At 43.8% G+C, this 16,311-nt stretch overlaps 1 protein-coding gene and 1 long non-coding RNA gene across 2 annotated transcripts; both read left to right on the forward strand.

Moving 5' to 3' along the window:
• Nucleotides 1–1,049: 1,049 nt before the first annotated feature.
• On the forward strand, nt 1,050–2,525 carry LOC145653051 (uncharacterized). The gene is made up of 3 exons (XR_014119308.1): nt 1,050–1,205; nt 1,549–1,631; nt 2,104–2,525. It is a non-coding gene; the product is annotated as an uncharacterized LOC145653051 (long non-coding RNA).
• A 1,819-nt stretch (nt 2,526–4,344) lies between these two features.
• Nucleotides 4,345–16,202, forward strand: lactbl1b (lactamase, beta-like 1b). Its single transcript, XM_081705604.1, is given in 10 exon segments — nt 4,345–4,491; nt 5,575–5,649; nt 6,857–7,014; nt 8,707–8,906; nt 13,127–13,263; nt 13,954–14,191; nt 14,194–14,337; nt 14,340–14,810; nt 14,813–14,852; nt 14,854–16,202. Coding segments are annotated over 10 exon segments (1,707 nt in total). The 3' UTR covers nt 14,951–16,202.
• Nucleotides 16,203–16,311: the final 109 nt, after the last annotated feature.

The following is a 16,311-nucleotide window of genomic DNA, read 5'->3' on the forward strand; positions in this document are numbered from 1 at the left end:
GGAAGGAATGTCGGAACATTCAGCTCTGCTTTCCGTACAGTCTCGGTATCTCTCGAACTTTCGGAGACGATCTTAAGCACCCGCAGAGAGTTTGTTAGGTGATATTTTTATAAAATATGACATTTCACGCATTTGTATAGCAATTTAAGTGCTGTTGTTGTTGGGCTACACAGCCTATGTTTATTTTCAGTGGCGGTTATGTATCAGGCATGATTATGATGTAGGGCAGAGGTTCACTTGGTTAGAGGCGGTTATGTCCATGAATACATGATCGTACATCTCAAAGCATAAAGGCTTTCATCTGTGTCTGGTCAGTGTCTCGCTCAGTCTAGTCCAGTACATGTTCTTGTCTAGCAATGGTGAAATCACCTTCTAGCAAACCTGAGAGAAATTTGCAACATATAATTTATGTGCATTTTCAGGATAATTTGTTTGCTGTGTGTATCACTCTAGTGAGGGCCCAAGTTAGTACTTCTCCCGGCTCGGTAATTTGTTTTCCCACTCCGAGTCACACGGAAATCTCATGGCAGTGTCTTATCTAGTATCCCTAACCCATCTGGAGAACTCCCCATTTCCCATTTTCCCCATTTCATAACAGTGGAAATAGTACTGGACTTCTCAAGCAATCATCATATACCGATCAAACTTCTGGGTGGATAAATCGAATTAAATCAGAGTGTATGGGTTTAAACATCATTAACTTCTGGTAAGCAAATCCACATGATAAAGCTATGGGGCATAAACACATGACTTGATATTTACAGAAGGGAGTTTTATCAGGGAAAAAAAAAGCTCTTTGAGAGTATAATATGCTCAGTTGAAGAATTGCCGGATTCAACTCAGTAGGAGTCTACTAGCCATTAGCCTCCAATAAATTCAGTGTGTGTGTGTTTGTGTGTGTGTGTGCGTGTGTGCGCGAGTGTGTGTGTGTGCGTGTGAGTGAGTTTGTGTGTGTGTGTCTGTGTGTGTGTGTGTGTGTGTGTGTGTGTGTGTGTGTGTGTCTGTGTATGTGTGTGTGTGTGTGTGTGTGTGTGTGTGTGTGTGTTTGTGTGTGTGTGTGCGTGTGTGCGCGAGTGTGTGTGTGTGCGTGTGAGTGAGTTTGTGTGTGTGTGTCTGTGTGTGTGTGTGTGTGTGTGTGTGTGTGTGTGTGTGTGTGAGTGTGTGTTTCAGAGATGTTTATATACACTCTGTGGCAGTTCCAGTGGGTGAGTAATTAATTACACCGCACCTGCAAATCCAGAAGTCCTGACCCTACAACTTATTTTAGTCATCCTCACTTTTTTTAAAGACTGCAATTTTGACAATTAAAGATTTCTTCTGAGTAACACTATTCTCACAACACTGTCCTTGAGGTATTTTCTAAAATGTCTGTGGATTAATCTTATTACAGAAATGAGTCGAACCTTATGGCTTGACAGCCATTATTCGCCTTTCTATGGATAGAAATGGAGATTACATGTCTTCAGAAGAATATAACTGTAGAAATATCTCAAACCTTTCGTGTTCCTTTAACCTTTTTGCTCCTTGCTCAATTCATGGTGTGCAAAGAGACGGAGAAAATTCCCAAGAGTATTTTGGTGCAAATATACCTGGCAACCACTGACAGGAGCAGAGAACAGGCAGTGGTGTAGGTGAGAAGTACCCCCAGCATGATGGAGTCCACACAGCGTCTTCATCTATTCTGAGTGTTTTCATCTTTTTTTAAGTGTCCTTATCTATTTTGATAGCTGGGAAAGCATTGGGTGCTTGTGTTTATGACTCCCACTGTACATATTGTAATAATAAGCAATGATGTACTTTTTAAGTTAAAGTTAAGTTAAAGCAAAATGTTTTAATTTGCATATCTATGTAATGGACAAAATGGGATAAATTGGTACATATGTCATGAGAGGCTAGGGTTAGGATGTAAAAACAACAGTCAGTTAGAAAACTTTGACACATCAGAGTTGTGACAGATATCACAAATTTGCATGAACTGAAAATGACTTGATATCGTCAGAAAGAAACAAGGCTCAAGAATTTTAAAACCCGCATATAGAATTTCACATTGCACGCCATTCGTGGAATGTTATGCGATTCTCTAACACTCCTGCCTTTTTTAAGGACGTGATGTCTAGTTTTCACCCCTCTCCATCCTGAGGGCAGAGCTGGTGGAGGCCCAGAGGTGCAGCATCTTATCCAACTTTTATCCTCTGCACCGAAGTGAAGACCAGAAGCCCTTTGGCAACATCCCTTGAGCTGATTGGCTGCTGGCTTCTTTGAGGGTGGAGAAGGGACCATGGGGATGGGCTTGTCATTGTCTGAAGGCCAAGCACACGTAACACCATCTTCACTTATGCCTAAACCCTAAACCCCAAGCCCTAAACCCTAAGCCCTAAACCCTAAACCTTAAGATCTAAGCCCTAAGCCCTAAGCCCTAAACCTTAAGCCCTAAGTAGAAACATCTTAAGTTTCAACAGACAACAAAACTGATCAATGGGAAATAATTCCTCATCCAGTTTAGCTGCAAAACTCTTGACAAATGTGGCTTGCATAATCATGTTAGGATACATTTTTAATATCAACCAAACCAAAAGGCCTTTGGTCTTGATCAGTTTTAGAAATGCCATCATAAAGGCATTTTTCCCACTGAGTACGGGCAAGCATGCTGGAGAATATCTCTGTCATGGTGTGTGTGTGAACATACATTAGTGTATGTTCTGGGCCCCTCAGGTGTGACAGTTTCTGCTCATTCTCACACTTGATCTTGGCCCCAGATCTCATTAGTCCTATGTGACTCGAACTGTTTTGTCAATGGACCCCGTGTTATCACGTCTACCTCCTAGACTCCTCCCTGTGTGTGTTCATCTGCGTGGCCACACCCATCCCAGGTATCACACCTGTACCTTGTTTTATGTTGTTACCGTGTGTATGTAAAGCCCTGTTCAGTCGTTCACCTTTGTTGATGTTTGACCCCATGTTTGACTCCACATATGCGGTGTAGCAGCTGCATTGCTGAAGTTAGCCTGCCTGTTACATTCTTGGTGTTGTTAGTGCCGGATGTCCTTCCTGCTTGGTGTTGTTTTGTTCCTTGTTGTAATAAACATCTTCGTGCATCTGACACGGCTCCTTTCCACATCCTGCCTCTCCTCCCCAACGATACAGTAACTTTATCTGTTTTAACTCTATCATCTGAGTTCAGTGCAAGCGGAGCTCAGAGAGGGGACTCCTTTCCGCTCACATTTCCTTTGGCATTTCCCTTTGTCCACAGACGTTTCTGAGCGAGAGATTCGCTCAATTTGAGGAAACGTCAATGTTCCTGAGCAGTGGTGACTGGTACAGCATCAGCAGGGTCAAACCAGATTGAAGTGACTTTCAGGGATTAAAAATGTCCCTGCACCGATGGGTCTGAAGCAGAGTAAATCTCGGGATTATGATGTCAGCAAGTAGTGGGCGAGGAAATTAAATTGACGAGAGAAGCGCCGATGGCCCAGACTGTGGCTCGGTCACCATGGAGATGACGGGAATGAACAACGCTTGCACTAAGGCATTTTAGGTTTGAGGTGGACCATAAGGTATTCAGCACTTTTGGATGTTACCTTTGCAATACGATTGTGCATATGATCTGATTTGTACAGCACGTGTAGGGAATGTATACATAGTTTTTGTAACTGGTGAGTACCTTGGCCTGTATTTCGTGTCGCACTTGTACAGAATTTGTGGGTGCATTTCCACTCAGTGTACCTTCATGTGTGATTTTGAGATGACAGGTGACAGGTCTAATGGTTAATATCATCTTTTTATCCACCTAACTGGTGAATTGTGGCAACGACAATTGTGTCTATTGCCAGGCCTGTTGTCTGGTCATGTTTTCCAACATGCCCATTTGGCACTGGTTGAGGGACAGCTGGCTCCTCTGGGGAGGTGCCGGATCTACTTTCAACTACCCGAATTGTCTGAACAAATGGTTCCAGTCCGGTGGAATTGTTGTTTTCAAATCTGCGAAAGGAAGAAATATGTCTAAGTAATTTTTTTTCTAGTACTTCAAACGTCCATGGAAATGTAATGAAGAGGGCATTAATGCTAAGATACACTTCATCTTAAGCTTCCTGATCTGTCACACATGGTGGGGGAGACCAGTCCAACTCATTTTGCTCCAAATAGGTTTGTTTGTCAGAAGGACCAGGAAGGAAGGGCTGAACAAGCAAGCCTGGCTCCGTTCATCTGCTGCAAGCTGTCAAGCTTTAAATAATTTGATGTCATTTGAATACCGAAGCATTTCTTTTGCTCACTATGTAATTGCGCGTTGGCTTGTTCCAGCGTTCTCCAGTGGCTGCCCTCCGGAACCTTACCGAAGCCAGCAATATGAAAGGAAAATAAATCCTTTTGGGCCTGGCCTTCCTCCTCATGCTGGCTGTCAGCATGACAGCCTGCTTCCTGAGGCAGTATCATTTGCCCAGGCTAATACCAGCTGAGCAAGAGGCGTCACTGAAGACGGCTAATAAAACTTGGGCCCCAACTGTCTTCCTTTCTCACCTCTCATCCTATGTCCTGTCTAATATTACCCTTAAAGTGATGAAATGGTCATGACCTGACCTGAAATTCCAAACCATAGGTATTACAAAAAACAATTTAAGCACTTTTTCTTTGTAGTATGCTTGAACACTAATCTAGTGCAGGAGAAGGATCTGTGGTAGTGCATGACATACACAACTGCGTACTGTGTGACTAACCCCTGTGAAAATTAGACTGCGGTATTGTAAACAATACCTGGAGGTTTATACTGAAATCATTTCACAGCAGGCATGACGATTATCACATAGATGTTAATAGAAAGTCCCACAGTCAGAAGAACATGATGGCATACACAGAGACTGTTTTAAGGTTCTAATAAAGGTGTATGCATGAATAGCCCAGTGAATGAGTTTACCTGTAAATCCTCTTAAGCGCTGTCTTAAAAGGTGGACGCAGGGTTAGAACACCATAAAGCAGCAGATTGCCTTTTAAAGCAGATTAGAAGGTGAGTGAGCGATATATGTGTGTGCTGCATAATCTGAAGCAGCCTTTGAAATTGGTGGCCTATTTTAAAATGGCTAATATCTTTTTCTGTGGTTTAAAGAAAATATGTTTCTTGCCTTATAAAATCTATAATGCTATATTACATTTTATTAAGATTGTGGGCCATAATTCACCTTTATTTATTAATTCATTTAGGATCATCTTGGAATTTGACTGATCAATCTCGGAACCATGGCTGACAAACATAATTATGGTATTTTGTGTGTCAGGATTCTATTAGCGAAGTGCTGTATTTCACGTTTCAGTGCATACAGTTTCATGATAGTGTTAGTGGTGTTTATTTATTTATGGTGTTAATTGTCTTTATTTATTTATTTATTGTTTATGTTTATATGTTTATGTGTCTGCCAGTGTGCACATATATGTTGGTATATTTCCAAAGATGTCAGCTCATACAAAAATAACCTGGCTGGTGTCCTGTGTCCCAGCGTCACCAGGCTGCATCATGCACTTCACTTCCTGTGACGTAACCATGTTATTCTGGTTGAAAATGAGTTTCTTTGTTTGTCAGCCGAGGAAATATGTCCCTGTTTTCCTGAACCCACTTTGCTAGAGCACCCCCTCCCCAGGCTGAAGGAGGCACTACAGAAAGTAATCACCATTACAAACCTCAGAAAAGCCCTTCGTGCTCCGATGCATAACACATTATCACCTCCTGGCCTGCAAGGGATACCCGAGTTCCATCTCTTAAATGTCCCAGGTTCTGTGCATTAAATGCTTCATACAGTGTGTGGCTCTTAGATGCCTTTTTTCCCATGCCTGTTACTTGGCAACTTAGTCACCCTCACGTCAAACCAGTCCTGTAGCATGGAGAGTGCACCTGAAAGAGCAGGGAACATTACCAGGGTGCACGCCTTTAAAAGCTTTGAAAGTGCCTCTGCCTTACAGCACGCCTGCGCCATGGGCAGCTGCAACGTTTTGGAATAATGAAGCAGAGGCCAGGCAGGGGATTGGACTGGCCACGGACCCGCAGGGCGTAAGGAGCTACTTCCAATAAAGGATCATTAAGAGTTGTTGTCAAGGGCTTGAAGATCCAGAGAATGGAATGTCTCACAATGGGATAACTTTTTTTAATCTTTTTTTTTTTAATAATTCTAAAAGTACGTTTTGTTGGATTATATAATTATACTGTTATATAATGAACAGTATTTAAAGGAAGGACATTTTATTTAAATGTTTTTCCATAAAAAGAGCAAATGCAAGCTGATGGAGTAAACTTGTGAAAAGTGACATCTGTAACAGTCAAAACTGACCAAATGACTCATGTCTTTGCATGACAAAGATCTGAGCAGAAACCCTGGTCTGGGAAGCCTGGTCTGGGCAGTGTGGTCTGGGGTCTCTTGTTCAGCTCTGAAGGCTGTGGTGTATAATTTCAGAAGGTACGAGTGGTAATAGTGAGAGTGGTAATGGTATGTGTGGTGATGGTGAGTGTGGTAATGGTATGTGTGGTAATAGTGAGAGTGGTAATGGTATGTGTGGTAATAGTGAGAGTGGTAATGGTATGTGTGGTAATAGTGAGAGTGGTAATGGTATGTGTGGTAATAGTGAGAGTGGTAATGGTATGTGTGGTGATGGTGAGTGTGGTAATGGTATGTGTGGTAATAGTGAGTGTGGTAATGGTATGTGTGGTAATAGTGAGAGTGGTAATGGTATGTGTGGTAATAGTGAGAGTGGTAATGTTATGTGTGGTAATAGTGAGTGTGGTAATGGTATGTGTTGTAATAGTGAGAGTGGTAATGGTATGTGTGGTGATGGTGAGTGTGGTAACGGTGAGTGTGGTGATACCGTGCCCTCTAAGGTGGATGCGGTTATGCATCAGAGCATCAACCCCACAAGTCTCCCCACGCTGTCAACTATCATCCTTTACAACAACACCGTACTGCGGACGGGAAACTTTGGCAAGAGGAACGGCTCCAACCCCAGCTCCGCACCTCCTGACGAGTATTCAGTTTACAGGTGAGGCATCATTACCGTAATTGTCGAGCGCGATTGCTCTGCAAATATTGTCCCCGTTAAACGATCCCGAGGGGAGGGGCTGAGGCGTGATGTGTTGAAAGCTAAAAGCAATATCACAGCTCAGGCAGAGATGGGACTGAATTTCCATGGGGCTCTATTTCCACGAGACTCTCTGTCCGCTTGTGGCCAAGACTGCTCCCGTCTGTCTCTAAATGTCCATTTAAGCACCTCATCACGTTTCTCCTTGTAATTGACAGGTGCCCATATACCAAGTTAAACTGATTATTTACCACTGGAGGATGTTTCTCTTTTGTAGTAGAACTGTGCATAAGATCAACCCAATTTGTCCTCCTATTGTGATCTACAAACTGTTAATCTCCACAGAGGCTCGAATTGCACCGTTTACAGTATTACTTTTTTTAAGGGGTCCTGTTGTTCTGTAGACTAGCACAAAACAGGAGGGGTAAATCAAGACACAACTGCAAATCTGTTAACCTATTGTGAATGAAGTAATTGCTTAATCTGCACACACACTGCCAATATGTTTGCGAGTAGATCCAAACGGATACGTTCTGAGTTCTAGAATATAGTAATGATTTTCTCATAAATAAAACAAGAAAATGGAAAATAATACCCTATTCACCTCAAATTAAATCAGAAATTTAATGAAAGGTGTTGATAAACTTGGTTGAATTTCAGACCATGAACACTGATTGTAATTACTTGCATTATTCAGTACACATGTTTAAAGTGATTATACATTATAAACCATGAGGCTAATTTTGCATGGTTCTTTTTCCCCAACCAATAGCAACTCCTTAAAACTTTCACTTATTCTAACTTGAAATTGCATTTGCATTTAGCAAAGCAACAAAAAAATGGTTATAAAAGCTTGTTCCCACCTGAGACGCAATTCAAAGAAAAGCGCAAGTTTGTGCACATTGATTTCCTTATTCAGGTTTTCAAAAAGACATTTACAATTGTAATAGCTATTGTTATTTTCACTGTGCCTGGACTGGGTGTTTTTATGCTTGATTAAAGATGCAGAAATGTTGGAGGAAACAAACAGTACAGAAGTTTGTAATAAAACCTCTTGCATAGCACAGATGTGACAATACTAGACCATCCCTGACATTTTCTTTTCATAAAAATGCTGAAAACATTTTGAATGAAACACTTGTTCACATCGATGTCAATTTCGTATCGTAATTTCATCTCACTTTGCAAACAGTAAACTTGGAATCGACGTGTTGGATTTGATGGAAGGATCAGGCGTGATTCGGGTGCTTGGTGTTCTGCGTGACTAAGGGTGATTGCACGGATAAATAGCCATCAGAGCCAAACAAGAATGCGTTTGCACTCTCAGGGTCTGCTGGGGCCCTGCGCTGTGAGTGTATGATGTCCAAATCATCGGGACAAGAGCCTGCAAATCACAAAAAGAACAAGTGTACATCAACTCCTAATGCCTACTGAAAGATGTCCAAGCATAGTTGCAGTTGTGTCAATCACCAATCAGTCAAGCTGGCTCACTAGACTCTGGCTGAGCCAAAGAATCACAGATCAAGCCATAATGGCATTAACTACCATGGAAACAGTTTGCCAAAGAATGGTGTGAAAACCAAAGCATCACTGCTGAAAGGCCTGATGACACCTAAATTTATAGTGTGATTCTCATTCTTGTGGTCCCTGTAGGATTGCCAGCATATCCAAGATCTTCCCCACACTGATGCTCTACCAGCTGTGGGAGAATGGGAACATGGCTTCCTTAGATGATTCATTGGAGAAGTACGTGGAGAACTTCAGCATCAAAAACCCACTGGGTGGGGGCAAAGGTAGGGTTCAGATCAGCTCCTCCGGAGTCACCCTACGCCGGATGACCGGCCAGCTCTCCGGTAGGTCCCACACCTCCTGTTCCATCTCCGTGACATCCTCCGGGCCTCTGGATCTGTCAATGGAATTCTCTCCAACTGTAATTTCACTAATGGTGACCATATAGTCACCAGTCACGCCATGTAGACATGCAGTTCAAGACAATCTCACTGGCTGTCTTGCGCTATATGTGTTGGCCATCTCTTTACGCTGAACGCGGGGTCCGTGTTAGCTGAACTCTCTCAGCCCCGCAGTGATAACGTGTGAAATCACTGGCACCACTGATGGGCATGATAGACCGGTACCAGCACAACACCCACTAACGTGATGCTCCCATGTGACTACAACTGCTAAAGAATGCCCCAGCACCCAAGTGATATCCACTCAACAGTGCTCCTGTGTTCATCAGCTCACCACTAATGAATGAGATGCAGGGTAGCTGACTAATGGTGAATGGCCACAGCAGAATAACATGTAGGCCAGGTAAGTGTTTCTAGTGGAGCTGCTAACTATGATACATCTGTTCACCAGACTGGGGAGCTATGACGGCTGCATCACACACAGTGTGAGGTACTACAGTATTGTTCATTTAAAATGTGGGATATGTTTGAGCATATTTAGAATTCAATTAGAATGTAAGGTATATTTGAGAACATTTAGAATTCCTCTTGTTCTGAGGTGTAACGCGAGGAGGCAGAGCAGGATGCTGAGACGAGTCGTGTAAAACACACTGACACGTTTATTCCAACACAACACAGGAGCCCACCCTCTGGACTGATCAGTGCGGATGAGTCTCTGGCGAACGAGCTGAATACATTCTTCGCTCGCTTCGAAGCTACATCTAGCAGCGCTAATGCTAACAGCGCTAGTGCTAACAGCGCCAATGCTAACAGCGCTAGTGCTAATGGTGCTATCGGCGCAGCCAATGGCGCATGCGCACCCACCATAGAACAGCGCCCTCTCATCATCACGGAGAGTGACGTGAGGAGAGTGTTTAAAAGGGTGAATACCAGGAAGGCGGTGGGACCAGACGGTATCTGCGGGAGGGTCCTCAAAGCCTGCGCAGATCAGCTAGCCCCGGTATTCACCGACATCTTCAATCTCTCCCTGACGCTCCGTATCATCCCGTCCAGCTTCAAGTGATCCACCATCGTCCCCGTCCCGAAGAAACCTCGACCCTCCGGCCTCAATGACTACCGCCCTGTTGCCCTCACATCAGTCGTGATGAAGTGCTTTGAAAAGCTAGTCAGAGACTTCATCACATCTTCACTGCCAGCCTCCATGGACCCACTGCAGTTTGCATACCGCCACAACCGCTCCACTGACGATGCAATTGCACATCTGCTGGACACTACACTGACTCACCTGGACGAAGGGAGGGGAAATTATGTTAAAATGCTGTTTGTCGACTACAGTTCAGCATTTAACACTATCATCCCCTCCCTACTCACTACTAAGTTGGAGGATCTAGGACTGCATACATCCCTGTGCGACTGGATCTCCAACTTCCTAACAGACAGACCACAATCAGTACGGGTGGGCAACTGCGCCTCATCCACCCTCACCCTCAGCACTGGAGCTCCTCAGGGTTGTGTCCTAAGCCCCCTGCTCTACTCACTGTACACCTACGACTGCACAGCCACTTCCAGCTCCACCATCATTGTCAAGTTAGCTGACAATACCTTCGTCATGGGTCTGATCTCGGACAACGACGAGAGGGCCTACCTGGAGGAGACTAAACACCTGGAAAACTGGTGCCAGGAAAATAATCTCCTCCTAAACGTCAGTAAGACAAAGGAGCTGATCGTGGATTGCAGCAAGAAGCAGGAGCGGCACTACCAACCTGTGATCAGTGGAACCACGGTGGAGAGAGTAGATAGTTTCAGGTACCTTGGTGTTCATATTTCGCAGGACCTGTCCTGGTCCCGCCATACCAGCTCCCTGGCAAAGATGGCTCGTCAGTGTCTTTACCACCTCAGATGCCTAAGAGACTTCAGACTGCCCTCCAAGGTACTGCGGAACTTCTACACCTGCACTATCGAGAGCATCCTCACGGGGAACATCACAGTCTGGTTTGGGAATAGCACCAAGCAGGACAGACAAGCACTCCAAAGGGTAGTGCATTCAGCAGAGCGCATCACTCACACAGAACTTCCTGACCTGCAGACCATCTACTACAAGCGGTGCCAGACCAAAGCCAGGAGGATTGTGAAGGACCCCACCCATCCCAACAATAGGCTCTTCTCTCTGTTGAGGTCAGGGAGGCGCTTTCGCTCCCTGAAGACCAAGACAGAGAGGCTGAAGAGGAGCTTCTTCCCACAGGCCATTCGGGCCCTGAATCAGGGAAACTGATAAACTGTGGGGACCACCACCACCATCTAACATAACTGTATATCTGTATATATATATATATATATATATATATATATATATATATATATATATATATATATATATATATATATATATATATATATATATATATATATATTTATATTCAATTACCTTGTAACACAACAACTGTAGATATGTTATTATACGAAATGGACCTGTACGTTCTGTAGATTGTGTACATATATACACAACCATATACATTGTACATTGTGTATATAATCATAATATACATATATTGTACATACATTGTTAATATATTTTGTACATACGTAGAATATATATATTTCTCTTTGCATATATATATTTCACATATAGAGAATATCTATATTTCTCTATGCACCCCTGTTTTCTTTTCCTCAGTTTGGACAGAGCACTCTCCACCATTTCACTGCGAGTTATACTGTGAACTTGAACTTGAACCAAAACGAGGACGACGTAGCTCGTGTGGTTAAACACTGACAGCAACTAACGTTTAGACCTTAAATACACGCATGACAAAGATGGAGAGCGAGAAACGGGGGGCGAGGTCCTACAAACGAACGCACATGCTCGCACACACACATACACACACGGAGGGGTCTGGGAGGAGGGACCATATTGTGACAGCCCCTCCCTAAGGTATGACTCCCAGCGCACCAGCCTATCGGGCTATGGCCCCAGGACCGAGCGACCCGACATGGGCCAGCATGAGCAGGACGGAGGGGAGGGGAGGGACCAAGATGGACACAGGGATGGACACAGGGATGGACACAGGGACGGACACAGGGACGGACACACTGATGGGAACGGGCACAGACACAAAGGCGGACAAAGTGATCGGTACAGGTACAGTAACAGGGACAGGGACATGCACAAAATTACACCATGGATATTGAAAAAGTTAGCGGAAGCCGGCAGGAACCCCAGCCTGTCCCCCAGTCATTGGTTGGGTTGGAGTCTGACCAGCTGGGGCGGAATTGTCCTTCGCCGGCTTGGGTGGCAGCTGTTCAGGTTTTGGTGCAAGCCTGTCGGGAAGTGCACCAGCTGCTTCGCCCGTTTCTGGGGTGGGCCCTGGTGCCGCTGCCTTCTTGCCTCTACAAAGCTTAGGCGTAGGCGCAAGTGCTTTGGGGCAGAAATACACAAACACACACACACATACACACACAGAGGGAGGGGCCGTGTCGTGACATGAGTGAGTTTTTCTCTTTACTTCTGTTACTTTCGGCTTGCTCATTAGGGACCTGAACTCGGATTCTCTGTAATGCTGATTTCTGTAAACCTGCTTAGCGACAACTCCTGATGTAAAAGCCCCAAATACATTGGCAGGTGTAAAAGTATCAAATATGGTGGCATGTGTAGAGGAAGAGGAGTTTCCCAGAGGAAGAGGAGTTTCTCAGAGCTATCTCTGAAATCCCACTAGCCTACTGCAGGCAATTAAGACTGCAGTTTCCATGGCTATAATAGCTGACATTACTATCCAAGCGAGCTTTGTTTCCCCAAGAAGAGACAATTTAAGACCCCTCCTACAAATGAATATTAATCTCAAGATAATAGTCATATTGTGCTGTAGCTGCTCTGTGCCACTTATGGCATATTTCATCTGCAGTTCATCTACATAAGTACTATTCCAGTTAAATTATGGTAATTTGTAACCCTACTAAACTACATGTTTCAACAAAAAGAGGAGATTTCAGAAATTGAGGGCAAAGGTTTTAGGTGTTAAAAATGATTTATACGGTTCAGACAACTTATCCTTGCAACCCTCACAAATGTATAAACACACAGTATATCAATCCATATAAAAGTCTATGAAATAAATAAAATTCTCCATTTTGGGGGTGAATTTCTCACCATAACCTTCTGCCTGCAGGTTTGCCTAGAAGACTTCCGGCAAGTAATCTTCTGTGGAAAGGCAAGACTCAGGCTGCCATCAACCTTCTGCAGGATGATGTGCTGGTCGCTGACCCAGGAACCAAGTCCTTCTCCAATCATAACAAAGATCTGCATGTATATAATTAATTTGTCCCTGCATTATCACGCTGCCACGCATCACACATGTAACTTGGCAATGAATCATCTTAGCTGGATTGGCTGTGGAAAAGTACTTAAAGGAAGAACATGTGTAGCTGGTGTTTCCTCCTACAGTTTCAGAGATTCAGAATCCCCGCTGTAAACGACAGCTGTTCTCATTCGCTTTGGTACATTTCTTGAGTCACCATAAACATTTGCAAAATAAGTGTTTCCTAAAATAATCTATGCAAACAGCACCAACCATCAAAAGCCTGCAGTTTGCTCAAAATCCGTATTTTGAGGCTATCCTCAGTAAATATAAAGTAAATATAGTCTTAAATATAGTCTGAAAAGTAAATATGTCAGTGAACAAGTCCTTGTGTTATGGTTTACAAAAAGACAAAATTCTTAAAGCCATGTTGTTAACATAATTGCTAAATGTACTCTATGTTTTCTGAGATTTTGATGACTTTGTTTTATGAGTTTGATGCACTTTTTCTGTGGAAAAGGTGACTAGATGATGTGGAGGTTGAACAAGTAGTTTTGAGAGTTTCAGCACTGATCTGAGAAATGCACCAAAATGACAGAGAAAAACTAACATATCATGCCATCTGTGCGGAAATGTGCATTAGCGTAACATTTATGATATTAAAAAAGGTTATTATTATGATTTCTTACAACTGAAAGCTGATGTTAGCTTTCAGCTGTCTTCGTTTCCGAAGGTGTCACTACAGCAACCTGGCCTTCTCGCTGCTGGCTCATGTCCTGGCTGAGAAGGTGGTTGGGGTGAGCTACCAGCGCTGGATCACGGACAGCATCCTTAACCATCCGGGCATGGAGCACACGGCCTTCGACAACAACCCAGCCATGTGCAATCAGATGGCAGTGGGCATGTACGCCAGCAGCAGGCCGGCACCACTGCACGACCGGGCTGGTACCGCCCCTTGGGGCAGATGGTTTCCACGGCGGTCGACCTGGCCAAGCTGGCTATGGCTCTGTTGGGAGCTTACCGCCGCAAGGTGCTAGGTACGGACACCCTGAAGGTGATGCTGACCCCGGTGCTCCGCTGCGAGAGGATTACTTCGCTAACCGCACCGGAATGCCGTGGGAGGTGAAGGAGCAGTTCGGCTACGAGCTGGTCTGGAAAGACGGGGACCTGGACGGCTATTTCACCACCCTTTCCCTCCTTGTGTGGCTCAAGCTGGGCTTGGTTCTTCTGATGGCGAGTGCCAGGCCCCAGAACCAGGACGTGGAAGGCAAGGCCTATTCCTACCTCATTCCAGCCATGGAGAGAGCCTTCAGAGAGGCCAAGCGGACCCTCAACCCTCCGCTCAACCTCGCCCCATATGTAGGGTTCTTCACATACGCCAACATCGCCTTCTATGATATCAGTACAGGACCAGGGGAAGTTCTGGTCATGCAGAAGTTTGTATCTCAGATCAAAGACCCGATGCCGGAGCGGTACCGCACAATAAAGCTGAATTGTCTGGTGGAGCGGGTGTTTAGAGTGGTGTCCGAGAACGAGTACCCCTGCGTCTTACACATGGGTCGCTGCAGGCCCAGGATGGATAGCTCTTCAATTTCCATGTTTGACAGCAGGGGGATATCACATGGGTTTGACGCGCCAGGACTGAACACTTACAGCGTCATCCAAATCACTCACAGGCCCACACTTGCAGTGTGAAGTCTAGAGTGCTAAAGAAGTTATGCAGAAAATGCTCTTAAGAGAGCAGGACATGTGAACTACAATGAACTTCAATATTATAAGCATTTCAGGAAATGCCCTGTTTGCCCCACAATGTGCAGAGCCTCTTTTGTTTTGTATCACTTTATTTTTCTCCTACATAATGATGCCCCACCACACACACACACACACACACATACACATATATCCCCCCCCACACACCCACACACATATCCCCCCAACACACACACACACACACACGCACACATACACATATATCCCCCCCCATACACCCACACACACATATCCCTACCACACACACACACACACACACACACACACATATACCCCCCCCACACACACACACACACGTTTAAGCTTTATGGTGTTTTTATTTTTTTAATTCATTTACAGTTGATTTGCCAAAAAACAGCCAAGTACTGGCCCGGTCGGATCATAGCCACTGGGGAGGAACAAGCCCGATACCAGCGAACCTCGGTACAGCAGAGTTTAGGGTTTATTTGCATTCAGCCCAATGCTAAAAAATACTAAACCAGGCACTCCCGAGCAGATCAGAAGCTCCGTGACTGTAAACACAGTCATTAAACCAAAGCACAGTTTTAGTAAGAGTCTAGTTTAAGGAATTATGCTAAAGTACTGAAATTCCTATCAGCCCAGGGTATTTATCTTTTGTATGAGATGTACATAGGTTGCTTGTCATTAAACATGCTATTATACATGCTGTTATTATTGTTATTATATACAGTAATATGTGAATGCTATTTTACTGTGGTCATGCTTTCCCTCAGTGAGGACTCTTTAGAAGTAATCTTACTGACCTCACTATGAAATCAAACCATGATGTTTCTGTCACGTTATAATCCTATTTAATTCAGTTTTAATTCCACAATTCTGAATAATGGTGGAATAATTCTATCCTAGTCAGAGACAGAAACTGAATCTGAAACAGAGACAACACATTACACACAATACTAACAGGATGGGCATAAACTGTAGTGTAATTTTGGAATTCATTTCTGAGGTAAAAATGTAAAAAATTATGAATGATGAACAAAGTGTCATTCAGTAATCTCACTCGTGACCCTTTTAAACATAATTTAAATTGGAGTAGCAGTAGATTAGAACTCTGAATTTCAATTATGTCCAAAAGTGTCACGACAAGGTTGAATGACACTTTGTTTGTATCATTCATGAATGAGCAATGTTTTTGTTTTTCTGTTGTAGTTATTGTAGGTTTATATATATATATATAGAAATATTTTCCATATACATATTGTGTTTATGTATGGACCATAAACACAACACGTTATATAATTATATAAGACTTCAGTACTGATTCA

The sequence above is a fragment of the Electrophorus electricus genome, chromosome 22 (genome assembly GCF_041902795.1).
Source record: "Electrophorus electricus isolate QZ-2024a chromosome 22, ASM4190279v1, whole genome shotgun sequence".
In the NCBI taxonomy this organism is placed as follows: domain Eukaryota; kingdom Metazoa; phylum Chordata; class Actinopteri; order Gymnotiformes; family Gymnotidae; genus Electrophorus; species Electrophorus electricus.